General features: G+C 44.0%; 1 protein-coding gene and 1 pseudogene across 1 annotated transcript in view; one reads left to right on the top strand and one right to left on the bottom strand.

Annotated features, from left to right (window-relative positions):
• Window positions 1-27,188, bottom strand: part of MYO5C (myosin VC) — a 102,704-nt gene that overhangs the window by 50,551 nt on the left and 24,965 nt on the right. The window contains exons 9-16 of the mRNA XM_042941995.1: window positions 21,222-21,328; window positions 17,603-17,868; window positions 13,447-13,528; window positions 12,047-12,187; window positions 9,892-10,017; window positions 4,358-4,441; window positions 2,475-2,609; window positions 1,953-2,050 (exon numbers count right to left, since the gene is read on the bottom strand). Coding sequence (XP_042797929.1) covers window positions 1,953-2,050; window positions 2,475-2,609; window positions 4,358-4,441; window positions 9,892-10,017; window positions 12,047-12,187; window positions 13,447-13,528; window positions 17,603-17,868; window positions 21,222-21,328 — 1,039 coding nt within the window. The remainder of the gene's footprint in view (window positions 1-1,952; window positions 2,051-2,474; window positions 2,610-4,357; window positions 4,442-9,891; window positions 10,018-12,046; window positions 12,188-13,446; window positions 13,529-17,602; window positions 17,869-21,221; window positions 21,329-27,188) is intronic.
• LOC122222025 lies at window positions 411-1,627 on the top strand (annotated as a pseudogene).

Genomic DNA, 27,188 nt, shown 5'->3' with positions numbered 1-27,188 from the left:
GAGACCCTACAAAGTCCACTCCTAGGTCTGGGGTTTTCCTGGGGGCCCCAGAGAACAAGTCTAATATCTCATGCCATATTTGAGGAAGAAACCTCTGTTCCTCTACAGAATTTCTTTCAAAAAACAAATTCTTTTCTTTCTTATTGAGGTATAACTGACATGCAGCATTCTAGTAGTGTCAGGTGCACAGCATAATGACTCGGCATTTGTAATATATTGCGAAACAATCAAAAGAAGTCTAGATCACATTCATCATGGCACATAGTTACGGCAGTTTTTTTTTTCTTGTGACAAGGACTCTTAAGATCTATTCTCTTAGCAACTTTCAAACATGCAGCACAATATTAACTGTAGTCACCATGCCATATACAAATTCTTCTTATAATCAAGGAGACGTTCTGGCTTTCTCTGCTGCATCAACTTCAGTTGTAGACTATTCTTTCAAATCTATCCCCTTTGCTTCACCCTGGAGACAAGGTGGTTTAGCCATAAGAGAGAGCTTGTGCTAGTTAACAGTATATGTAAAGGATGGGACTGCTCTGAATCATTAAAAAAAACAGCAACAGGCTCTCTGCTCCTCCTCATTCAAAAGACAGCAGCATCTTCTGCTGAACTTCCAGCTGTGTCCCTGAGACACGATGGTGAAGGTTGGAGTAAATGGATTTGGCAGTATTGGACACCTGGTCACCAGGGCTGCTTTTAACCCTGGCAAAGTGGATATGGTTGTCATCAATGACCTCTTCACTGACCTCAACTACATGGTGTACATGTTCCAGTATGATTCCACCCAAAGCAAATTTCATGGCACAGTCAAGGCTGAGAATGGGAAAGTTGTCATCAATGGAAAGCCCATCTCCATCTTGTAGCAGCAAGATTCCACCAAAATCAAATGGGGCAATGCTGGTGCTGAGTATGTTGTGGAGTCCATTGGGGTCTTCATTACCATGGAGAGGACTGGGGCTCACGTGAAGGGTGGGGCCAAGAGGGTCATCATCTCTTCCCCTCCTGCTGATGCCCATGTTTGTGATGGGCATGAACCACGAAAAGTATGACAACTCCCTCAAGATTGTCAGCAATGCCTCCTGCACCACCAGCTGCTTGGCCCCTCTGGCCAAGGTTATCCATGACAACTTTGGCATCATGGAGGGACTCATGACCACAGTCCATGACACCCAGAAGATGGTGGATGTCCCCTTCGGGAAGCTGTGGCATGATCGCCGAGGGGCTGCCCAGAATATCATTTCTGCTTCTACTGGTGCTGCCAAAGCTGTGGGCAAGGTCATCCCTGAGCTGAGTGGGCAGCTCACTGGCACAGCCTTCCATGCTCCAACTCCATTGTGTCCGTTGTGGATATGACCTGCCGCCTGGAGAAAGGTGCCAAATATGCTGACACCAAAAAGGTGGTGAAACAGGCATCAGAGGGCCCCCTCAAGGGCATCCTGGACTTCATTGACGACCAGGTTGTCTCTGCAACTTTAACAGTTACACCCATTCGTTCACCTTTGATGCTGGGGTTGACATTGTTCTCAATGACCACTTTGTCAAGCTCATTTTCTGATATGACAATGAATTTGGCTATAGCAATTGGGTGGAAGACGTTATGGTGCACATCACTTCCAAGGAGTAAGAGCCCTCTGGATCACCAGCCCCAGAAAATGCAGGAAGAAGAGAAAGACTTCAGCTGGTGGGGAGTCCTTGCCTCAACTCATCCCCAAACACACTGAGAATCTCCCAACCTACACAGTTTCCATTCCAGAGCCCCCAGAGGAAGGGAGGGGCTTGGGAAGCCCTACCTTATCATGTCCCATCACTAAAGTATACTGTACTTAGCCAAAAAACAAAACAAAACAAAAAACCAGAAACAGTAAAGTTCAAGAGAATTATAAGCAAATTCTCAACATTGTGGCAGAAATGGCCTCAGTGTTTTCCCTCTCCTGCATAAAAGCACTTACTCGAAGGGTAATTTTTCATCATTTGGCTTGATGCATCGGACATAGTGGGGTGTGGTTGCATTGAGGGTTTCCATGAGCAAGTATAGAGAGCTGCGGAACTAGGAAACAAGGTCAGAGAACAAATATGCTGAAATTTGATACTCATATCAAGGAAAACAAAAGGGCCAACCTTAGTAAATTAAGAAGAAGAGTTAGCTTCATGCATTAACATCTATTATGAAAGGTTTTAATCTGTGACTGTGAGTATTAGCATGTCCTATGTTCTGGACAGAATTCTGCTCTAACCAATTCTCCCAAATAGCAAGAACTTAGTAAATCACATTATTGGGCACGTGGTTTTCTCAGGCCTGTGCGGCCTTGGAGGCTGAGGGATGATGCCAATGAGCTGTGACTTTTCTTTGCATTTACGTATATACTAGATGTGAACCAGGTCAGTGCCCATGTCCAGGCCTGGAATGTGGGCCCCACCACTGCCTGGCTCCCTGTGGGGCCTGGCCCCATCTTCAGGTACTTTCTGTGTACCTTGCTCCCCACTGTGGTCCGGAACTGCTTGTTGTTTGGCTTGATGACTGGCTTTGCAGATTTGACTGTGATCGCTGAACCGAAAGGGGAAGGAGGAACTGGATTTTCTTGAAAAAAGCTGGCACAGAGATGAAACTGGAAGGAACAGAGGGGATTTCAATGTCCAAAGGTGTTCACTCATAGTCAGCAGGTGATACAAACCTCATAAATGGTCATAAGAACCCCATGTAAAATGAGGTTAGCGGTCTCCACCAATCTCTACAGCCTAATCTGAATCCCACAAGAGGACACTCCTCCCCCTGGATGATGCATAACTTCTTTCCAGGAATCTAAGCAGACAGGCAATCCGTGCAAATGTCTATATGTCATATTTATATTCCATATATATATTAGATATATATTAAATGTCTGTATGGACATTTACACAGTGGAGACATTTACTAGCCCTACCTCTGTGCCTTGGCTCATGCTGTTTCAACACCTGGACTCTCCTCCCTCCTACCTCATGTTCTCATCCCTGTAAATCCAAACTCTACCCATTACTCAAGGTTCTATTAAAATATTTTCTAGCTCTACCCCATTCACTTGCTTCGATTAAGCTTAAAACAAAGGTAAAAAGAAAATTGTGCCCTGACTCAAATTAATTTCAATTTCTTCTACATAAAAAAAATCTTTCACTTATGAGTGTCTTCTAAGATATTCATTACTTTCTATCATGCATCAATGACTTCTTTAAATGTCTTATCTTCTTAGAGCAAAACTCATGTTTTTTTCTTTTAAATCTAACACTGACAATCTCCTTTGGGGGAGAATCACTGCCTAATATATCCTTGTATGCTCCAGCTGCAAAACCCGTGGATCTGTACTTCCCACGCCTCTGAGAGGTTTCGTGCTCAGCAGAGAGACCCATCTGTGCTTTGATGTGATCTGCATTCACCTTCCAGACCGGACCCCAGGGTATGCTTGGGGATGAGTAAGCAATTGGTGAATTAAATGAACTAATTTTGTACACAAGATGCAGGCCATTTCCATATTGAATTCTCTGTCATAAATTGGTTTTAATAACTGAAGTTGTCATGCCTGCGACTTCTATATGATTGTTAGTAGAAGTGCTCATGCTTATGTGGGAAACTGTCAAAATACTTGAATATGAACAAAGGCTTAGGGATCTTTCAAAATAAGAAAAATAAATACGATCTAAACTGTTCACAAAATGAAGGCTTGTGTATGGAATATTCTTATTGTCAACTATTAATAAGGAAATGTTCAAAGGGGAAAAGGAAAACCCATAAGTCATTCCTTTGGTGACCCTACTCCTCACATAGAACTGTGGATTCGAGGAGTCTGCACATCTGAGCCAGCACTCCCTTCCCAGGTCACCCTCTCTCTGTCTTGCCCTGGTTTCTTTCATGTGCTTAGCACTACGTGCCATTGCTACTTATGTGGTTAGGGTATGTCATTCCCTCTAGAATAGTGAGCTTCATGAGGGCATGTATCCTGGCTGCCTTGCTCACTGCTATAACCAGAATCTAGGGCCAGTGCTTGGCACATGGTAGGTGCTATATACATATTTGTGAAAGAATGAATAAAATGTAAACTGTGGTCTTTTAACTGGTTATAGTAGCTATCCTTCCTCTCTGGCATCTGCATATTTGATTTCTGATATTGCACCTAGTGGAGATTTGTCTGCAAGCTGTCAGAAGCTTGGTACATGTTTTAGTCCCAATTCCAAAATAGTTATTTTTTCTAAGCATGAGCTACAGTTTGCCACTGCAAGACAGTACACATAACCACACACTTCTTACTCTTTCCTGATACACATATAGATCCATTTCAAGTTATATAATGAATAACATTAATTACAATCGTAGGACCTTACAAACCTTGCTTGCTCTCAAGATTTCAACCAGCATATCATATACGGTATCTCTGTTCTTCTCAAGAAAACCTTCACATTTATATTCTACCTGTGCAGAGAAAGGATTTAATTATTGCCAAAGAAGCAAAAGCAGACAGCATCTAAGACCAAGGAGTTTTTCTCTTTTTCTAAGAATGAATAATGAAGGTACTAAAAAAGCAATCTTCTAAAAACAGATTCTGTTTCTGTTTATCACAGGAACTCTATCATATAAAACTTTGGAAGCTGGGAATATGTCACTTGCTGGAAAGAGCCAGGCTCTCCCACTGCCTTGATTTCTAACTTGTCACTGATCACTCTGTATTCTCCTGCCAGTTCCCTCTAGCCACAGGTGACCAGTCATTCCCTGCAATGTCTGAAGTTAATACACACACAGGTCTAAGAAGACCAGGCTTAAGGTTCACTCTGCCTTAGGAGGAAAAAAAAGCCATCAGGAGGAAAAAAGCTCAGTGTTGTCCTTTGGGTTCAAACCAAAATACTATCCTAAATCAGCATTAATATGGTAGAAAGTAAGATTTGTCTGACCACTAAACTTTCAAAGGCCACCAAAGCCCTTGGGGTCAGGTTAGAGTGAGTAAATGTTCACATTGCCTGAATTTGGCTTACAAAAAGTCTCCACATGGCCCTTCCTTATCCATAAGGCTTCCTGAATCTCTCAAACAATAACATATCCAGGGTGGGTGCTTAAAAATTCAAACTCCAATAGTTTATGCCTCTAGTTTACATAGTTTATAATGTAATATCTACTTGTCATAAATTTTCATAAATTAGAAAATATGTTTAAAAATCAATATATGGAAATCTGTGGGATTTCTATACACCAAAATGAAGCAGCAGAAACAGAAATCAAGGAATTGATCCCATTTACAATTGCACCAAAACCCATAAAATACCTAGGAATAAACCTAACCAAGAGGTAAAACATCTATATGCTGAAAACTATAGAAAGCACATGAAAGAAACTGAAGAAGACAAAAAAAAATGGAAAAACATTCCATGCTCATGGATTGGAATAACAAGTATTGTTAAAATGTCATACTACCCAAAGCAGTCTACATATTCAATGCAATCCCTATCAAAATAACACCAGCATTCTTCACAGAACAAACAATCCTAAAATTTGTATGGAACCAGAAAAGACATTGAATAGCCAAAGCTGGAGGCATCATAATTCTTGACTTCAAGCTGTATTACAAAGCTGTAATCATCAAGACAGTATGGTACTGGCACAAAAACAGGCACATGGATCAGTGGAACAGAGTAGAGAACCCAGAAATGGACCCACAAATATACGGCCAACTAATCTTTGACAAAGCAGGAAGGAATATCCAATGGAAAAAAGACAGTCTCTTCAGCAAATGGTGCTGGGAAAACTGGACAGCGACATGTAGAAGAATGAACATGGACCACTTTCTTACACCACACACAAAAATAATCTCAAAATGGATGAAAGACCTAAATATAAGACAGGAAACCATCAAAATCCTCAAGGAGAAAGCAGGCAACAACCTCTTTGACCTCAGACACAGCAACTTCTTACTAGACATGTCTCCTAAGGCAAGGGAAACAAAAGCAAAAATGAATTACTGGGACCTCATCAAGATAAAAAGCTTCTGCACAGCGAAGGAAGCAATCAACAAAACTAAAAGGCAACCAGTGGAATGGGAGAAGACATTTTCAAATGACATATCGGATAAAGGGTTAGTATTCAAAATCTATAAAGAACTTATCAAACTCAACATCCAAAGAACAAATAATCTAGTGAAGAAACGGGCAAAAGACATGAATAGACACTTTTCCAAAGAAGACATCCAGATGGCTAGCAGACATATGAAAAGACGTTCAACATCACTCATCATCAGGGAAATACAAATCAAAACCACAATGAGATACCCCCTTACACCTGTCAGAGTGACTAAAATTAACAATTCAGGAAACAATAGATATAGAGAAAGGGGAACCCTTTTGCACTGCTGGTGGGAATGCAAACTGGTACAGCTAGTCTTGAAAACAGTATGGAGGTTCCTCAAAAAATTAAAAACAGAAGTACCTTACAACCCAGCAACTGCACTACTAGGTATTTATCCAAAGGATATAAAAATGCTGATTGAAAGGGGGCACATGCACCCCAATGTTTATAGCAGTGTTAATGACAATAGTGAAAGTATGGAAAGAGCCTAAATGACCATCGATAGATGAATGTCTAAAGATGTGGTATGTATGTATGTGTGTGTGTGTGTGTGTGTGTATATATATATATATATACACACTATAATATTACTCAGTGATCAAAAAGAATGAAATCTTAACCATTTGCAACAACATGGATGGAACTAGAGTGTATTATGCTAAGTGAAATATGTCAGCGAAAGATAAATATCATGTGACTTCACTCATATGTGGAATTTAAGAAATATGCTGTAATGGGATGTTGAAATCCCCTACTATTATGGTATTATTATCAATGAGTTTCTTTATGTTTGTGATCAACTGGTTTATATATTTAGGTTCATCATGTTGGGGGCATAAATGTTTATAATTGTTACATCTTCTTGGTGGATAGACCCCTTAATTATGACCCCTCAGAGAATCCCCCTTAAAATTTCTTGCAGGCCAGGTTTAGTGGTCACAGACTCCTTTAGTTTTAGTTTGCCTGGGAAACTCTTTATCTCTCCTTCTATTTTGAATGACAGCCTTGCTGGATATATAATTCTTGGCTGCATATTTTTCTGATTCAGCACACTGAATATATCCTGCCACTTCTTTCTGGCCTGCCAAGTTTTTGTGGATAGGTCTGCTGTGAACCTCATCTGTCTTCCCTTATAGGTTAAGGACTTTTTTCCCTTGCTGCTTTCATAATTCTTTCCTTGTCTGTGTATTTTGTGAATTTGACTATATTATGCCTTGTTAATGGTTGGTTTTTGTTGAATTTAGTGGGAGCTCTTTGTGATTCCTGGATTTTGATGTCTGTGTCTTTCTCCAGGTTAGGAAAGTTTTCCGCTATGATTTGCTCACATAAACCTTCTACCCCTTTTTTCTCTCTCTTCATCTTCTGGGACTCCTATGATTCAGATGTTTTTCTTTTTTAATGAGTCACTGAGTTCTCTAATTTTTTTTTAATCTTTTTATTTTTGAGAGAGACAGAGTGTGAGCTGGGGAGGGGCAGAGAGAGAGGGAAACACAGAATCTGAAGTGGACTCCAGGTTCTGAGCTGTCAGCACAGAGCCCAACGCGAGGCTTGAACTCGTGAACTGCAAGATCATGACCTGAGCTGAAGTCAGACGCTTAACTGAGCCACTCAGGCAACCCCCTAGCTGTAATTTCTTCCTGCTCTTTCTTTTGGGGTGAATGGCTTCGTTTTGTCACTTTGGCAGATGAAAAAGAGTTAATAAAATAAAAAATTAAAATTAAAAAAATTAAAAACAACACAAAAAATCAAATAAAGGAATCTAGATCCTAGGTGTATTTGGGTCTGGTTGTTGAAAGAAGTTGGATAGAATAGAGAGAAAAGGGAAAGAAAAAGAAGAGAAAAAAAGGATGAAAGTAATAAAATGTTTAAAAAATTTTAAAAAGTCCCAATAAAACAGAATAAAATGAAATGAAGAAAATAAAATAGAATTTAAAATTTTACAAAAAAAAAATATAGTAAAAAAGTTTTTAAATATTTTTTTAAAAAACAGAAAATAAATTTTTTCTCTTTCTGTATCCAAGAATAAGAAAAGAAAGAAAAAAACTCAAATAGATGGACCAGCAAACATAATGAAATTACATCCAGTTTCCTCTAAAAGTCAAACTCTGAAGCATTTTATAGTGTGTACACTAAACAGGCAGAGAGACTTGTGGTCATCCTCTAGGGCTTGGTTGATGCAGTTGGATGGAGCTTGATGTAACAGCTCCGTTCTCTACTACGTGGCACTGCTTAGTTTACCGGGGTGGATCGGTGTGGCACAGAGCACTTGTATGCAGATGCATGAGAGAGGTGAAAATGGCATCACCCAGCTTCCCAGTCTCTGGCACCAGAACTCTGAGCTCTCACTGACCAGCAATCAAGCACCCCTCCTTTGTCTCTGGCTTCTGTCCACTCCCCACTTCTACACTGTCTGTGTCCAAGCTGTCAGCCTGCCAGATGGCACTTCCCTCCTGAATTATATCTCAATGGGGCTGTGTTACCAAACCCCTCACTTCTAAGAGCCCTGTGGCTTCGACTTGCTCCAACCCTCTGGGGAAGGGTCTTGCTGGGCAATGACCAGGTGCTGGCTTGCCCCCCAGGAATGTTCATGCGGTCATGCTGTTGCACAGTTTCAGAGATTGTGGCCAGGTGTCTGCCTGCCCCAGAAAATGTTCATGGGATAGCACAGCAGCTGAGGTTCAGAGATTATGGCAAAACACAACACACAACCAATGCCAGGTTTCACCTCACTCTGGTGTCTTTGTTCCAATACCAGCAAACATGGCTGTTCTCTGGGGTCTGCTGGGACCTTTGCCTGTGGGGACACTACAGCCTCTACCAAATGCCCTCCTAGCAGGGGAACAGCTTCTCCCTGTGTGGTCCACGGAGCCCTTGGACCTCCCTGTCTGCTTCTGGGGATTCGCCCTTCCCATCAGAGCACCACCACATATTGACTCTGCTCTACCTTGTTTCCAGAGTACGAACGGTATTGAAACGCTCTCCTTTCCCTTTCTCCCTTTCTGGTTCAGTCACTTGTGGGTGTTTCCACTCTTTTTCTTTCTCTCCAGCTACTTTTGGGGGAGTGCTTTTCCTGGACTCTCCCCCATTTTCTCAGTCCTCTCTCTGCAAAAACGGCTCTCTACCCTCCATGGCTTCTCTCTTCCCATCTGAACTCTCCGTGCTGTGTACCTGCCAAGTTCTGTGGCTCAAGTTATACAGATTGTTGGGTTAATCCTCACATCAATTTTCTAGGTGTACAGAATGGTTTGGTGCTGATCTAGCAGCATTTCAGTGACGAGAGAAGCCAAGAGCTTCCATGCTGCTCTGCCATCTTGGCCCCTCTCCCACTATATCAATTTTGTCTTTTTATTAAGGTAACATTTGTTTCATAAAAAATAGATCTATAAAGAAGAAAATAAAGACCACCCAGAAAACACATCTTCAGCCAACCTATGTTACCACTGTAATAAATATAACTGAATAACAAAGGAAAACCTCAAAAAAATATATAGCTTTCATTATAGAAAACAATTACGCTGCCTTGATTTTGACAACTTCATAGAGGAAATAAACTGATAAGAGACTAATGAATTCACAGTAAATCCAAAATCAGAAATGAGGTCCACTAGCACCACATTCATGTTTAAGGCAGTACCGTTGAAACTCATATTTTGCGATAAAAACAAAGATCGTTAAACACACACGCATGTATTCTTCATCACAGCTATATGCCGTGTGACTTGAATCTGATCAGAAAAGTTTCTGGCCTGCCTGCTGCCACCAGGGAACAGCTCCAGCACAGACAGCATTGCTCCAGACTTTCATTGTACCTTATCAGCAAAGTGCTGGATGATAAAGGATGTATTTGACATTCTGGGCTTTTCAAACAAAGCGTTCTTGTTGACAAAATTATTGTATAGCTTTTGAAGCCAGTTTTCATCAGTTCCATGTGGTAACTGCAAGACAAAAGCAAACCAAATAGTAAGTAAGACAACTGGAGACGAAAGGTTAAGAAGCACAAAAAAGCACTAATTCTGACAAATCAAGTGAGCTGGAACCCCAGAGTGAGATGCTTAGATCTGCAGCTGATCTTTATTATTTTTATTATTTTTAATGTTTATTTATTTATTTTGGGGAGAGAGACAGACAGACTGTGTGTGTGTGTGTGTGTGTGTGTGTGTGTGTGTGTGTGTGTAGGGATGGGCAAAGAGAGAGAGGAAGATACAGAATCCAAAGCTGGTTCCAGGCTCCGAGCTGTCAGCACAGAGCCCGATGCGGGGCTCAAACTCACCAACTGTGAGACCATGACCTGAGTCAAAATCAGATACTTAACCGACTGAGCCACCCAGGTGCCCCTCCTTTTAATTTTTTTATTTTTTAAAATTATTTTATTGATTATTTATTTATTTTTTATTTTATTTTATTTATTTTTTAAATGCTTATTTATTTACTTTGAGTGAGAGAGAAAGAGAGGGAAGGAGAACATGAGTGGGGGAGGGGAAGAGAGAGGAGAGAGAGAATCCCAAGCAGGCCCCACACTGTCAGCAGAGCCAGATGTGGGGCACGATGCCATGAACCATGAGAGGAACATGAGCCGAAATCAAAAGTCAGATGCCTAACTGACTGAGCCACCCCAGGTGCCCCTATGGTTCCTTTTTATAAAGCAACTCTAGGCATACATCTGTCCTTGATCTTAATAATCTTTAGGGTGCCATTTAAACAGATATATCCATGCCCCTTTAGACAAACAAAATATTATAAACTAGAAGGAAATGGACATATGATGACTCAAGAATGAAGAAATTTATTTTTGCAAATTTGGCAGTATTCCTATTACTTCTTCTTAGAGAAGTCTAAAGGTTCAGGGGACAAATAGCATGGGTTCCATTACATGAATGTGACTTTTATTATCCATTGAATGGGGAAAGACTGGCACCTAAATATAGTCCTCCCCACTTTGCCCAATCTCAGAAAAATAGATTGTCTTTTGTTTGACTGCTTAACTAATAACTACGTACTGAAACAAAGCTTAGTTGCAAAACTTGTTCTTGATGCTGGTGATTTGCAAGTGATCAATTATATTCAATCCAAACTTAGTGAAGCTAATATCCCATTGTGCCCAAACGACTCCTGCATGCTTCTTTGACTCCTGCATGCTTCTTCATGACATTGGTCACCTAGGGAATATCTGTGTAGAGTAGGTACAAGTATTTCCTGGAGGCTACCTTGGCCTATGCACCCTACCCTCATTAGATCATTCCGGAATGCTTTGACCTGATGCCAGCCCTTTAATCTTCTGTCACTGTGGTACCAGATACGATAATTCATGAGTAAAACCATGGAATCAACAATTCTGGGGAGAAAATGCCAGTAAGTCTTCAACAGTATGATTTTTTTTTTTTGGTAGAAATAAATCTCTGGAGAGGAAACTAAATCTATGTTTAAGCATCATAATACAATCTTTAAACCAAAAACAAAATACTGCCCTGGGGATTATTTGTCCCTGAGGTCCCATGAGGAACATTGCTAGGCTGCCCCACTGTTAAGTTGCTCCTCCCAGAAGGACATAACAACAGTAGAACGCTTCTTTCAAATTATATGATGTTGAGTTTTCAGCTACACCTCCAAATGGATGACTCACAAGAATGAGGAAACAAAAGAAAACTCAATTCTTGTTAGTCATTAACAAGTGGCATGAAGTCACCTGCCATTTTCCGGTCCATTCTACATACCCCTAGGTGCTCAAAGGGCTCCCCCTTGCTGGACATGGCCTGAGAGGTTGTGCGTGTTACCCAATGGTGGGCTACACATGCTGAGGGCGAGGCTCACCCGGCCCTCTGCTGTTCCTGCTACGGACTCCTGTCCCAGCATTAATACTCAACCAAATGGGTAACACATCTGAAATTTAAATGTACATTTAAAAAATCCATTTTGTAATATTCTCATTTGTTACCACTTGGAAGTTGAAAAAAAAATTTAAGTTACCAAGCATTCTTCATCCAGTAGCTCCAAAATGCCCATTTTTGCTTCAATCAAGTCAATAACTGGTTGGTTGTCATAAAAATCTATCAGAGTCCAAGGGATATCTTCCTTCATATATTCTTCTTGTTCAAGTTTAAAGACATGCTGGAAATCCAGAAGTTAATAGAGAAAATAAAACAAAACATTAAAGTGTGCTTCCAAAGTCTAGGACATAAGCATCTGGAAAATACAGACACCCGAATGGTTTGCAGTATTTATGGAAGACCCTGAGGTACAGGCAGCCCTCCTTATCCATGATCAATGTTGTCAAGTTCCTAACCTGAGTCTAGCTGTCATCCTCCCACCTGGTCTGAGTGGAACCCCACATGCTGTTTACCCAACACCCTGCATACTCAGGGTGGTCCTGCAACCCCTCCCTGCTCATAGCACTGCTGGTATCCAAGAAAGAGGCCGCCTCTCTGGCCGGTGGGAGCCAGCCTGCTCGAGAATGCTGGCTGTGGGGCCAGTGTGAGAAGCCAACAACATGGAGAGCTTTGTTCACTCCTTGTTCAGGCCCTAAAGGTATCAGGGAGGCTTCCCAGAGGACAGGCTCAGGCTTATCCTGGCTACAGGTGAGGGGAGGGGAGGGGCAGTGAGGAGAAGAAGCCCAATAGGAAGCTGAGAAACAAATGACTCTTAAACAGACCAGAGAGAGCACAGTACTGAGGGGACTAAGGGGAATGCAAAGAATGGTGGGGTGACTTCAAGTGAGCTACGTAGCATATCTACCTGGAATAAACCTTACTTGTAGTTATTAAATGTTAAACTTCCAGGGAATCCTTGAGAAAATACAAATTTGCAAGGGGATGAAATTCAACGGTATACATGGATTAATTCCAAAGAGAGGAAAAGGAAAGAAAAGAAACATTTAATGAGTATGAGTCAGTGTTAGGTCTTCTCCTTACAACATTACGCAGGCAGAGACTACTGACCCAGTTTTAAAAAAGAGGAAACTGAGGCTCTGAGCCCAAGGTCCCAAAGGAAGAACGTGGGAGAGCTGAGATTCAAACCATCTCAGCTCTCAGGACAGGAGCAGGTGGGTTACAGCACCGAGAGGGGCAGGTACAAGGATAAAGAGGCTTGCGGGGCCGTGGAAACTAACTAAATTATTCAGTCTAGCTGCACAGAGGGTCTGTGAGCAAGCACGGGAGGCGATGAACTGAAGCTGAGCAGCTGGCCAGGGACCTAGAAAAACAGGAAAAGGGATGGGCAAGTATGATTTCAAGATATGGCCACAAGGTGGTGCAGTGACCCAGCGTGTGGCTGCTTCACTACTCTGGAGATGTGAGGAGAGAGAGAGACTCTGGCTCGCATGCAGGGTTGAGAACTAGGCAGAAAAGAAAGAAGGCAGAAAAGTCACCTACCAGGTTAAACTGCTGTTGCAGCTTCTCATTAGCATAATTGATGCAAAACTGTTCAAAGCTGTTCACATCAAAGGTTTCAAAACTGAAATATGGTTTAAACAAGTTAAAACATTTCTTGAAGGGCACACACATTTGTTTATAGCTCAGTATTTTTTGATGAACTTCACAGTTTAGAAGTTTGCTATGTTTTCTGCAAATTTTAAATATGCCTCACAGCTTTTGGTTTTAATATCCTGGCAGGTTACAAATCATCTCTTTCCAAGCTGCCAATCCAAGGAATCTGGTGTGTACAAGGCACCAACCCTGAAGCAGGCCTTCCAGAAGGCTGGTCACAAGAGGATGCATCATTTGATTCACACAACAGCACTGACACCCAATTATCTTCTCTTTGTCGATGAGGAAATGGGACTCTGAGAGATTAAGAAAGGTGCCTGAGGTCACGCAGCGACTATGAGCCTGCCTGACTACAAGGCCCATGCTTTCAGGTCAAGGCAATGCTGTTTCCTGTTCACTCACTCTTTGTTTCACAGCTGCCTCCTCAGAGCCTGGCTTCATCGTTCTTGGAGGACAAGGGCGAGGTCATTCGATGGTCCACAGCCCAGCAGACCCCATCGGGTCTACTTTTAGACTTTAAATACTGATCTCTGGAGTTGCAAGCTCAAGACTGGAGAGGAGGCAGGCGGTGACAGAAACAGGGAGCGGGCTGGAGACAGCACTACAGTGAGCTGTACCGCAGGCTACCACAAGCAGGCTGTCCTGCGGGGGCAGCTGCAACTCCGTTCCATCTGCCGTGACCATGATTAACGCAGGTCTGAATGCCAGATGGCTCAACTCACAAGAGAAGCTGAAAATCTGGACTCACATGTGAATTCTCTCACCCTGTAAGCGGTGATGTGGGCTGGACAAAACACAGCACCGACTTTTGCCTCCCAGCCAGGTGAACGCTTCTGCCAGGAGCGCTCCTGCACCGCAGGTATTAGGGTCAGGGCCTATGACCTCACTTAACCCTAACACTGCCCTATGTGCAGGACCAGCAAGACCCACCGTTACACCTGAGGGCCAGAGGCCAAAGCAGCGAGTAGTGCCAGACATGCAATTTGACCCCAGCTCTTAGTACCTCCAAAGCCTTGGTTCTTAATTGCTTTAATTCTGAGTGGTTCCTGCCAACTCCAACCACAGGTTCCCTGGGAACCTCACTTGACTGAGCCAGCTTGGCTCAGGTCAGAATTCCAGGGTAGGTTGAGGGCCTGGATTGCACTCTGGACAGCTTCAGCATGATCAGAGCAGGAGCAGAACCCACATAGCTCTTGATGATCCCATTCCACATGTACCCTCAGAAGCCCAGGGCCGGTCTGGACACGGTGGACAGACCAGCGCTAGGCCAGGGGGAGAGTCCAAAGGGCCTTGTTATGCTCCTCAGCCCATAGCCAGGGCCAAAAGCAAGGCTTTCTACAGCAGGGATGGAATATCAAATATTAATTATTATTTTCCTGCCCTTTTGCCTACTCCCTCTCCCCAAAATGGGCCCTCAGATCTAAAGTTCAAAAGCCATGGGAAGACCTAAATCTATGACTTAAAATGCCAGAAGCACATCAGCTACAACATTTCACATTTCAATGATGCTTATGGTTCTTAAGGCAACTTCACAATTTCTTCCATTTGATGTTCAGAATAACCCTATGAGAGAGGCCCCATCTTACAGATGCAGAAACTGAGGTTTAGAGAGGTCTTGGACTCTCTCAGGGCCACACAACTGGTTTGCTGCCATGCTTGCTCCCAGGGTTCTGTCTCCTAGCCCCAGGCCCTTCCCACTCTGGATCCAGAGCACATAGACCAACCCCAGCACATAGCTCCAGACCCCGGCCCAACTGGCTGGGGAACCACAAGTCTTCATGTTGTTCTGAGCAGACACCTCCAGACTCACAGCTTTTCAGCGCTGCTAACTTTTACTTTGGGGCTGCTGTATTTCCAGGTGGAATTGAGCCCCGTTCCCTCAAAGGCTGCATGGCGAGCATGAGCAAGGGCTGATCCACATGAGCTTACCAGATGGAGAAAGTAGTGAAAGGATCCGCCCCAGGTGGCAGCACTGTTACTTAGAGAAGAGCTTGTTCCTTTCTTTTTTTCTTTTTCTTTTTTTTTTTTTTTTTTAGAAGGCACCGTTAATTCATGGATGGCAGCAAGTACGCTACTTTTAGACTTTCTGAAGAGGAACTTAATTTTTAAATTTTAAAGTATACTCTAACAAGTTCTTATAAATTTATAGTTACTCCTGTCTCTGATTTGCTCACTGAACCAAAACTTCAAATTCCTTATGATAGTGGTCTTCGTGGATCTGACTGCTGCCTGCCAGCCATTCTCCTCCACACCGAGGTTCGTACTCAGCTGCCCTCCTCCCCCCACCCCCCAACCTCCAGCACATCCATCTGCTCATTTGCTTATTCCCATCACAAGAACCCTCTCAATCTCTAATTACCTGCCTGCCTCCTCCACTAAGATTAAATCCCAAGAGGGCAGGGGCCATGACCCTATTCCATTCACCAATCACACACGTGATTGTGTTGGATAAATGGAATAATATATCCTAAAGGACTATTTATTTTTAACACATTAAAAAACACAGAAGAGAGATTATTATAACAATCATGGATTTACACCACAATGAAAGAGACCATTGTTAAATAAGACTATTATATTTTAAAAGCCTACTTAGGTTGAGCACCTGGGTAGCTTAGATGGTGAAGCATTTGACTCTTGATTTTGGCTCAGGTCATGATCTTTCAGTTTGTGAAACTGAGCCTTAAGTTGGTCTCTGCCCTGACAGCACAGAGCCTGCTTGGGATTCTCTCCCTCCCTCTCTCTGCCCCTCCCCTACCCCTCTCCCTATCTCAAATAAAAAACATTAAAAAAAAAAACTTTAAAAGTCTACTTAGATTTTTACTGGCTGCTCAAATCCTCTTTTTAGAACAAGACAAGGTAAATCATTTATTAGACCATCCCAGTGATGTATCAGTATTTTAGAACTGTTGACATATGCTATTAATTGGGAGTCACATGCATTAACTCAGAATCTAAATTAAACAAAGTAACTCCCTTGAGGCATTGTCTCACATTAAACTACGGGAAAGCGGTTTCTCTGTACCTGGGTAAAAGTTCAACAGCATCATGGCCCATCTGCTTCCTCCCTCCTCCAGCAGGCTGGGGTAGGGGTGCCCAGAGCCGGGCTCTCCTCTTTGTATGGGAAAGAGAGGTTGGGCTGCTTCTCACAGGGTGTGGGGGAACACTCCCCAAGCCAGGTGGGATACTCTGTGATGCCTCAAATGGAATAATCTGCCCCTTCCCACACGGAGAAACCAGGATTGGTCCTGGGAGGGGTGAGGCATTGGGTATTTAAGGCCAGGTGTTGACAAACAGAAGCCTGAGTTCCAACAACCCTCAGAGCCTGCTCCCACGCTGGCCTGTCCTCACTTACTCACACTCTGGGGATTCTGTGGGCATCTTGAGCACGTGTTTGGCCTGGGATTTAGAAAAGGAAGACTGGGCAAAGAGGAGGAAAAGTGCCTCCAGTGTGGTGGGAACTTGGTCCCCAACAGTATTAGAAGAGCTGGAGAAGGGCTGGGGTCCAACAACAGAAGAGGATTCTGGTGTGAGAAGCTGGCTGGTCAAAAGCCTGGGTTTGGGTCGACCTAGGACCCTGTGAACATGAGCAAGGTCCAGAACGTCTGGGAATGTCATTTTGCCCCTTTGAAATGGGAAAGGTGTGTCAGGGCTCCACACCTCAGACATGAGCAGGAATTTCACACAGCAATGGGCTCTCCCACCAACAGAGCAACCGCGAACACATTTCTGAGTCTAAGCCTTGGTTGTTTCCTTTCTGTTTGAAGAGTGAGAAAGCACATGAAAACCATCCAGCACAGTAGCTAGCATATGGTGAGCTCTTGATGTCAGCCATTATTAATTCAGCACTGATTTAATACACTCTACATAAAACACACTGGAGCCCAGGGCACCATACTTATCATTCATACATGCAAACAGAGAGAACACCACCTTTCTGATCATGTGAAACACAAAAAAGGAACGAGAACAAAATGATCTAAAAATAATGAGCATTTGACATTTAAGTGACAAAAGACAGGCTCACAGAAGAGAATCTTACCCATAAATGTCCAAAACACCAATAAAAGTGTGCTGCTTGCCTGAAAACTGCAACGCTTGGTTAATTCTGTCCACAATGAAGTTGAACAGGTGAGCGTAGATCTTTTTGGCCAGTGCATCCCTGGCGTTGACAGCTTGGGGCCTGGTCATGGGTTTTACCACCGTCTCAGAGGTTGTAATGATTTTCCGATTGCATAGCCACTGAGCAAATTTGCCACTCTCCAGGCCCAGGAGCTCACAGAACACCTCCAGGTGAGTGTCATCCTCCTTCAAAAACAAGCACAAACCCCATCAGGGCCATCTGGCCATCCAACCCAGCTCCAGCCCACCCAGCAGGGGCCCCTCGGCCTCCGTCTGGGCCTATGTGAGAGACGAGGATGAACTGGCATGAGAATGACCAGGCCTCATGAGACAGAGGCAGGCCTGGGAGGAAGGCAGGAGGGGCCACAGCAGCATGGGGCCTGCACATGGCCTTGGTAGTCCTGGGCTGCATCCCACCTGGATTTTCATTCTGGCCGAAGAATGTCAGGGGTGAGTAAGGCCACGAAGGCAATCCTCCCCTTTCTGTGCATGTGGACACAGCCTCAAGGTCCCTCTCTTTCCTTTGCAAGATGCCAGGGCCACCTGCCGTTGCACGTTCACTCACTCTGTCCCTCCCTGTGTGCTCGGGTTTTGCGTGGGAGGTCCTAGTCCTAAGGTACCTAGATGTCATCGTCAGAGCACCCGGTGGGGTCCCTTCACAGAGCTGGCTTCTCAGCTGACAGGGTGAATGTGTCAAAGACTTTTCCTGGACACACAAAGTAAATCTTGCTTCTCTCCCAGCTGGGGCATGAGAGCTGCCCCATTGGTCAGCAGACAAGGAAAGGTCTGTTTCTGTTTGTCCTCAACCAGCATGGACAAGGAGTCCTTGTCACTTGGCAAGGAGGTGTGAACCCTGTGACTGAGCAGTATCATTCCTCTCTGGCAAGGGAACTTCTGAGGCAGGCTAATCTGTAGAATCATCACAGGCAATCAGAAAACCATGTGGTTGTACTTAAAAAGCATCAGATTACAGTGGAGCATAGAACCTAAAAAGTCCCAGTACCTCCTTACTGTCCACCCACACCCCTTCTGACCAACATTCCAGGAACACAAAGCTTTTACTCGGGCACCTGACCTCTTCAGTGTGTAGCAGACTGCCAGAGTCATGGGTCTTCTTCCTTCCAAGAAGGAACTAAACCATCTGAGTCAAAAACATTCAGCTACAGGTCCTGCCACAGGGGGAAGGAAAGGGGCAACAATTCTTAAAAAGGTGACTTCATCTAGATTGTATTTGCCTGATATTTCAAGTTTCTGATGCAAACAAATGGTATGTATGTTCCGAAGATAGGACCAGTAATTATAGAACTCTAATTTGCTATGAAGATTCTACATCTTGGGGCACCTGGGTGGCTCAGTCAGTTAAGCATCCAACTCTTGGTTTCAGCTCAGGTCATGATCTCACAGTTTCGTGAGTTTGAGCCCCACATCAGGCTCTGCACTGGCAGTGTGAAGCCTGCTTGGGATTCTCTCTCTCTTCCTCTCTCTCTGCCCCTCCCCTACTCATGCTGTTTCTGTCTCTCTCAAAATAAGTAAAATTTCAATAAAGGAGATTATACATCTTTTTCGAGGACTTTGTCTCCTTAGATTGATAAACAAAGGATTTTTAGTCTAGTGGTTTTAACTCTTCCTCCAAAATACTACCTTCATAACAAACTTCACGGGACAGAGTTCAATGCAAGGGCAATTGTTGGGTGGAAATCACACCTTTAGTCTAAGGAGTTTGAAAAGAAAGTGTGCAGAAGCCCATTCCACGGAGGTACATGGGAAGGTACAGAGGGAGAACACCCACCACATGCACAAGAGGCTCCTACCCAGGCCTACTATCCCCTCTCCCAGAAGCTCCCAGTCTCATGTGAACTGACTAACCCAATGAGGGCTGGACACTGGTGGGATGGGAGGGGCACTTAGTGTGAGAGCTTGAGGAGAGGGAGGAAAATTACTTCCTGGTCAAAGGACAACAGAACTGAGGTGAGCCAAAAACTACATGCTCCATCCACTCTGTTTGGTTCTCTTCTGCCCTAAACTTCAGGTACCAGAGAGCCGAGAAATTACCAGTGTACTGTTACCATGAGTCTTTTGGAGAACATGAAAATGGACATTGTTAGATCATGAACTGAATGCTTCCTCCAAAAATTCATATGTTGAAGCCCTAACCTCCAGTGTGACAGTATTTGGAGTAGGGCCCATGGGAGGGGACTGTGTTTAGATGAGGTCATAAGGGTGGGACCCCATGATGGAATCAGTACCCTTCTAAGAAGAGGAAGAGACCAGAGCTCTCTCTCTCTCTCCCTCTTTCTGCTGTGAGGACACCGCAAGCAGGAGGCTATCTGCAAGCCAGGAAGAGAGCCATCATCAGGAGCTCAACCATGCTGGCATCCCGATCTCAGACTTTCAGGACTATGAGAAAACCACTTCCTGTTGTTGAAGCCATCTAGCCTATGCTGTTTTGTTATGGTGATGGCAGCTGACAAGATAGACGTGTATATATATGCCAAGCTTTAAAGGTCAAGAGACTGTGCATTTCATAGAAACATTTTTCACTATATGTTATTTTCTTCTTGATGTGGATATTAACGAGCATAACCAAATACATGCCGCTACCAAGGATCACTTCTCATAATTTTGTCGAAGAGACACACATATAAACTAACTTTGTGTTTGGTAAGTAGAGAAACCTGTCACAAAACTTCTATGGAATATATTTCCAGAGAGAAAGCCAGCACCATTGGTGCTTAATGCAGGCAAGTGTTGGGAGGCAGGAGGCATCCTTTCTGCTTAACATATCCAGCTCCCTCAGGGCCCTATGTGACTTGTACCCTCTCTTCCCACACACACATTTTCTGGCCTCATGTACCACCCCTTGTTTTACTCATTCCTCTGGATATATTGACTTGATCTTTTTTTTTTTTTTTTTTTTTTTTTTTACTATTTTTCAAACACCTCCTGCCTGAGGGCCTCTGCGCCTGCTGTTCCCTCTACTTTTGAATGTTCTTCCCCCAATACAGGCACAACTCACCTTCTCAGCTTCAGGCCTCTGCCCACCGCCACCATATCAGCAAGGCTTTCTCTGAATGCTCTACACAAAGACGTACAGCCCCTCTGTACCCCCTACTCTGCTTCAGTTTCCTTTTTAATAGCCACCACCAGCTGCCAGAGCCCATAATTACTTATTGTGTCTCCTCCCCTCCACTTCCTTCCCCTAGAGCATAAGCCCCATGAAGGGCTTCCTGTCTTGCTTTGTTTGCTGCTGTTTCTCCAGAACCTACAGCAGGGCTTGGCACATAGAAAGAACTTGGTAAAAATTTACTGAATAAAGGAAAACACATAGAGAATGCCTTTCCCCCTCCTCTACTGTTGCAAGGGGAAGAAGTTTTACTCTTTAAAAGCCAGCCCTGGAAATCCTTGCTTTCTTCTCCTGAAACCAGGTCTCCCCGGTGGGCCCAAGGTGCCCGGTGCTAAGATGCAGAAGCAGGGTAACCACAAGACTCTCTACTCATGACTGTTTGAACACAGGAAGGTGAAACAAAGCAGTGGCTTACACTAACTGAGGATCTCTCGTGGCCCACCGCTGTGATCTGCACGTTGCCCAGATGGAGGATGGCTGCTAGGATCTTAAAAACATCCATCTGAAAATCTTCCTTGAAACCTGAAAAAAAATTTCCAAATTAGGGTTACTGCATTTCTTCTCTTACTTCACACTAGTAAGATAAGCACCTGAATTCTTTCAAGACACTCTAGTGCCATCAGTGCCAAGATCTGAACTTGAAATGACACAGACGTGAATTCTGCAGCCCTCTAGGTTTCCCCTTTTGGCATTGCTGCTAGAAGTTCAACACAAAAAGTAACATGCAAGTAACCACTTCATGTCAGTTTCCTGAGAGAATCAGCTCTCATTTATTCCACATGATATGCTTCCTTTATTTTCATTGTGGTTTTTTTTTTTTTTTTTTTTTTGGTTCACAAGCTCCTTGAATTCTTCTTGTGGTGGGTGCTGGATGATTCCATTTGCCTCTGCAGCCCCAGGGGGCTGAACCATCTGGCTGAAGGCAATGGGGTCTCATGCCCTCTGGCCTCTGGTTGGGTGTGACCAGCGAGGACTGTTGGCAGGAGATCAGAGATCAGGAGGAGAGAGGTACTAGATAGGTCATCCCTGTTTCTCTCCCTGCAAAGTTGCCTCAGGCTCTCAGTGTTGCCAACTGACAGGTCATCACTCCTGGTCTGGTGATGACTTCCCCCAACCCTACTTTCTGGCTCCAGTGACACCACTGTGCCCAAATGGGAAAAAGCAGTGAACAGCTCTGCTCCTGACCCTGGCTACTTGCTGCCCCTTATAGCTCCCACAGATCTGTCCACATCTTTGTAGTTGGTCCCTTCATAGATAAACCCTCCTTCTTTTATCTAAATTTATGTGGGCCCTGTATTTCCCACTGGGACCCTGACTGCTGTAGGTAGCATATAAATTATGAATATATAATATACTCAGTCACCATAGGTCATTAGCACATTTCCTGGAGCCAAAAATAAACCTAGCCAGCTACTAGGGAGGATTTTGTGTCCAATGTCTGCAAATCACCATGGAGAACCTGCCAGTTGTGAGCAGGGCTTTGCTAGGTCAGGACTCCAGAGCAGGAGTAGGGTGGGGGGTGGGGGTAGGCACCAGGTGGTGCATCAAGGAGCTTGGAGATACTCTAGGAGTGGGGGGGGGGCAGGCTCATTCATGTTGATATCCATGCTCCCTGGTCTGCGTGGGAATGGCAGGTGTTGTGATCACTTGTGACTCCCCCCACTCCCTCCAAGCAAAAAACAGCATGTCGTAAATGCTGAGTAAGAGTGGCCACAGCCACCCTCTGCTTCTCCCTTGAGGACACCTGCACTATTTCAATAGCAGCTAGGTCATGTTCTTAAATAATTTCAGAACCTAGACAGTCTTCTCTACTTCAAAGATTAAACAAAACCAAAGGTGCAAAAGATTTCAAACCAAAAATATGTGGAAGGTTCCAGCTCAGCCTGAGTCTAGGCATTGTTGCTGCCTTCTGTTTAGACTTAATGCTTCCACTAGAAAGACAGATGCGTCTAACAGAAATAACCCCCCACCCCCCGTCCCGCCCCAGGCCGCTACCAGGATAAGCATCAGGTCAGTGAGGAGGAAAAGCAACTAAAAACACGCCATCTGGGGATCTTCGTTTTGGCATTCCCCACTCACTGTGTGACTGATCCATAACTAAATCATTTCACTATTCCACATCTTCCAGAATCCACGAAAGTGAACTAACTCCAAAGCGAGGATGTGAAGGAGAGGACTTAAGACCTCAGTGAAGGAATTCTCTTTAGTGAGGCAAGGTCATGTGAAAGTGTGGCTGGCCTGAGTGAGACTTCAGTGAGAAGCACAACAGGCAAGGATCTTGAGCCTGAGGTCCAGGCCAAGTCTGACTCTTTCCAGGGTATTCATTCTGTCAGAGAGTAAATGGTCAGGCAAGGATAAAAGGGTTAATTGAGATCAGAAGAACAAAGGAAAGGAGCTTTTGGTCAAAGTACATCCCCTTCTGCTTCATCGGGACATAAATCCATGACCAGCTAAGGTGTCTCAGGAGCAGAACTGGAAGGAACTCTGTGCCAGACCCTGTCTCCAGTACTTTCCATGTATCATCTCATCTAATGCTTACAACAACTATATGAAGTGAGCACCATCATGGTTCCCATTTTATAGAGGGGGAAACTAAGACAAAGAAGGGTTAGGACACGCTGGGCATCCAAGCAGTTTAAGGCCAGCGACCACTGCAATATGTGAAAAGACCCGTGGAGTTCATGAAGCCATCCTAGCTACATCCCTTTGTGGACCCTAAACACAGAGGACCCTGACAACCCCATGCCAAGCAAAGAAGTTTGAGCAGACTTCAGAGAACCATGTATGGGATGTGTTGTGAAATGTATGCGCATATTGAACTTAGATGACCTCACTGCTAATTTCTCCATACTAGCTTCATAACTAACCACAGCAATGGACAAATCAACAAAGTACTTATTTAGCAATTACATTTTTAAAAAGGGTGGTCTGACCAAAGGTGCTATAAACCTACATACGATTCAAGTTAGGCAGTCTGCCCTTGAGGAGATCTCCATCTAAAAAAGAGAACACTGAGACCCAAACAAGAGAACACAGCAGTGAGACAAGCAGTATCAACAAGGCACACACATTATTAGGAGAAGTACTGCTGTTTAGAACTTTCCGAGGTGATGGAAATGTTCTGTATTTGTGCTGTCCAATAGGGTAGCTATTAGTCACATGTGCTTAGGAGCACTTGAAACATGCCTAATACAACTGAGAAACTGAATTTTTAAGGTTATTTCATTTCATATTTTTTTAATATTTATTTTCAAGAGAGAGAGAGAGAGACAGAGTGTGAGCAGGAGAAGGGCAGAGAGAGGGAAACACAGTATCTGAAGCTGGCTCCAGGCTTTGAATTGTTGGCACAGACAAGTCCAGACATGAGACTCGAACTCATGAACTATGAGATGATGACCTGAGCTGAAGCTGAATACTTAACAGACTGAGCCACCCAGATGCCCCGAAGGTTATTTCGTTTTAATTTAAATGAAATGAAAACAGTCACTTGTGGCTGATGGCTACTGTGTTGGATGGCAAAGGTTTAGAGACCCTGAAATCAACATGCAGAATGAGGTATTTGGTTGTGCCGGGGTGGGGGGGTGGGGGGGCGGGGGCGGGTCACAGGATGATGGCAAGCTCAAAGTTACAGTGAGGTCATCTGGTTCCACTCCACAACAGTGAATGCACCTCTGCCGTCTGCTCAAATTTCTTTGCCTGGCACGCAGTCATCAGGGAACTTCCTTGGTGAGACACACAGGGGCGAAGCTAAGATAGCTTCATGAAGTCCATCCATGAATCTTCATATACTGTAAGAAAACTCTAAGGAATCCATCAACTATGCTCACTCTACCATCTAGGACAAAGGGCAGCAAATGTTTTCTTGTTAGGCTTTGCAGGCTGTACAGTCTATCACAATTCTGCCACCACAGCATGGAAACAGCCATAGACCATATTTAAACAAATGAGTGTGTCTATGTTCCAATAAAACTTTATTTACAAAAACAGACAGCAATCTGCTGACCTCTGGTCTAGGACATTTTTTAGTGATTCATGCAGTGAAGTCATGCTTTCATTAAATATATACTGATCTTGCATACTGATACAGCATGCCATAGTTCATAAACCACTTTAGACATTATCTCTTAATCCTCACAGCATCCCTAACAGCTACTGGGACGGGTGGGGGTGGGTGGGCGGTGGCTACTCTCCAAAGATGGCCCCCAGTGCATCATCTTCCCAGTGTTCACGTACGATACAGTTCTCTCACCATGAGTTATGAGTCTGAGCTGGCCCTGTGACTCACTTTTAACCATTAGCACATGGCATTAGTGATGCTGCTTTACTTCTGAGGCTGGTTAATAAAGTCTTACAGATTTCACCAAGCCTACTGTAACCAGCTCTGGGAGAAGCTAGCCACAATGTGCACAGTTCATTTACCCTGGGACCAGCGTGCTGTGAGGAAGTTCCTGTGGAGAGAGAGAGATGCCCGCCCAGGCCCCAGTACTTCTAACCATTCCAGCTCATAGGAGAAAGAAGGCTTCAGAAGATCAGGCCCCTACCACCGGCACAGAATAGTCCCCAAATGAGAAGTATCCAGCTGAGCCCAGTCACCCCAGAATCACAAAACATAATAATAATGGGTCATATTAGACCACTAAGATTTGGGGAAACAGCAATCGGTAATTGGAACAATGGGGAAACTGATGCCCAGAAAAAAGTAAGTGATCTATGAAAGGCCACAGACCCATCTTATGACACGTGAAAAAAATCGGAGCAAATACATGATGATAGATAATTTACCACTAAATTATGAGGTCTAACGGCCAAGGCACAGCTGATCAAAGGAGACATTCACTGGGCTAGCATCTTTAAGTCACAGGCTTGGTAGAGAGTAAACAGGTGCAGAGTCCATCACATTCCTGGCATTCTGCCCACCACACCAGTCACAGGCTGAGAGGGCTCCCTGGAAGGTCAGGGGAAGACGGCCCCAACCTCCTTCCACCCCACCCACTTCTGACACCGGGCAGCCTACACCATTAACAGCCATGAGAGACAGTAGATTGTTTTACTCTATCTCCCCACAAGACTTTGGGGGCTTTTTCAAGACACCCACGCCAGGTGTGTAAGGCTGGGTGGGACAAGGTGAGGCAAGCTGGGTGCCAGGGGCTGACCCGACATTTGTGTCACCCTGAGAATGAGTACCTGAGTGCCTTCTTCAAGTCTGTGCTCTAGTCGCCTCTCCTGCCTCACCCTAGTCCTGGACCCGATAGTGTGGATATTTGTGAAAACCATCTGATTTGTGTGAGGCAGTGAAAAAAAAAAAATTGCTGCTGCTGGTCTCCAATGATCAGGGAAGGTTTCATGGAGAAGGGGGTATTTTGCTCAAAGGATGGCTAGGGCTTGGACAATAGCAAACAGAGATTGAGGGCAGGCTGTGATATTTAGCAAGCACTGGCTACATGCTCAGCCTGGTGTCAGAGACTTCCACGTACATTTCCTTACCAGTTATCACGAGAGCCCTGTGGGTAAGGAATATGGCCATTCTACAGATCAGGAAACTGAATCTCAGAAAGGGCAACCCCTTTAGAGTCCTGCCAACTAGATTTCAAGTCATGTTTATTTGACCCCAAAGCCTACTCTATTTCTCTTGTATCATTTTGCTGTGAGGTGAAACATTATAGAGCTGGGAAGGAGTGTCGGAAGGGTAGAGGTGGGAAGGAGGACAGGGCATGTGGACCAAGGTCCCACAGGGGCCGTGCCAGAGTGAGGCTACCTGATCCCTCCTCATACACGATGTTCTCTCTCAATGGAGCACATTATAAAAAGATGAAATTATGACTATAACTATCTTAAGAAAATGTTTATCAGTACCCAAAGTGTTTATCTTATTATACAATACTTAAACTGCCCTTCTCCTTAATGCATTTGGAAGAGGCAAAATCAGATCGTTAATTGTGCTTAGGAAACCAACCAGTTTTCATTCACCATTATCCAAATCTTGCCTATTTTTCTGATACATTTAACCTGGAACTCTTTGCCTTTTACATTTAAATATAGTCAACCAAGCCACAATAATGAAAACAAACTGGTAAAACAAATACTCTGTGAGATGTAAAAATGGCCTGTTGTCTCAAACCACAGATCGGAAGCTTTGACTGGCAGGTAGGTGTTAAAGTCTACACTGATACACTATGGGAAAGTGAATGATAATTTTTATTATCAATGTCATTTGATAGACACTTTCCAAATGTGAGCTCCATGTGGGAAAGGCAAAGTGGAGAAAGACCAAGCAATCCAAGATCTTGTTTTCTATATAAAAATGTCGTTAAGACTTCTCCATTCCCCTGTGGTAAAAGGGGGGAAATGCCCCGTCCACCTCATAAAGTGCTTGTAAACTAAA

Source organism: Panthera leo, chromosome B3 (assembly GCF_018350215.1).
Source record: "Panthera leo isolate Ple1 chromosome B3, P.leo_Ple1_pat1.1, whole genome shotgun sequence".
In the NCBI taxonomy this organism is placed as follows: Eukaryota; Metazoa; Chordata; class Mammalia; order Carnivora; family Felidae; genus Panthera; species Panthera leo.
Note: the sequence above shows the minus strand (reverse complement) of the source record. Positions and strands in the feature narration are given on the sequence as shown.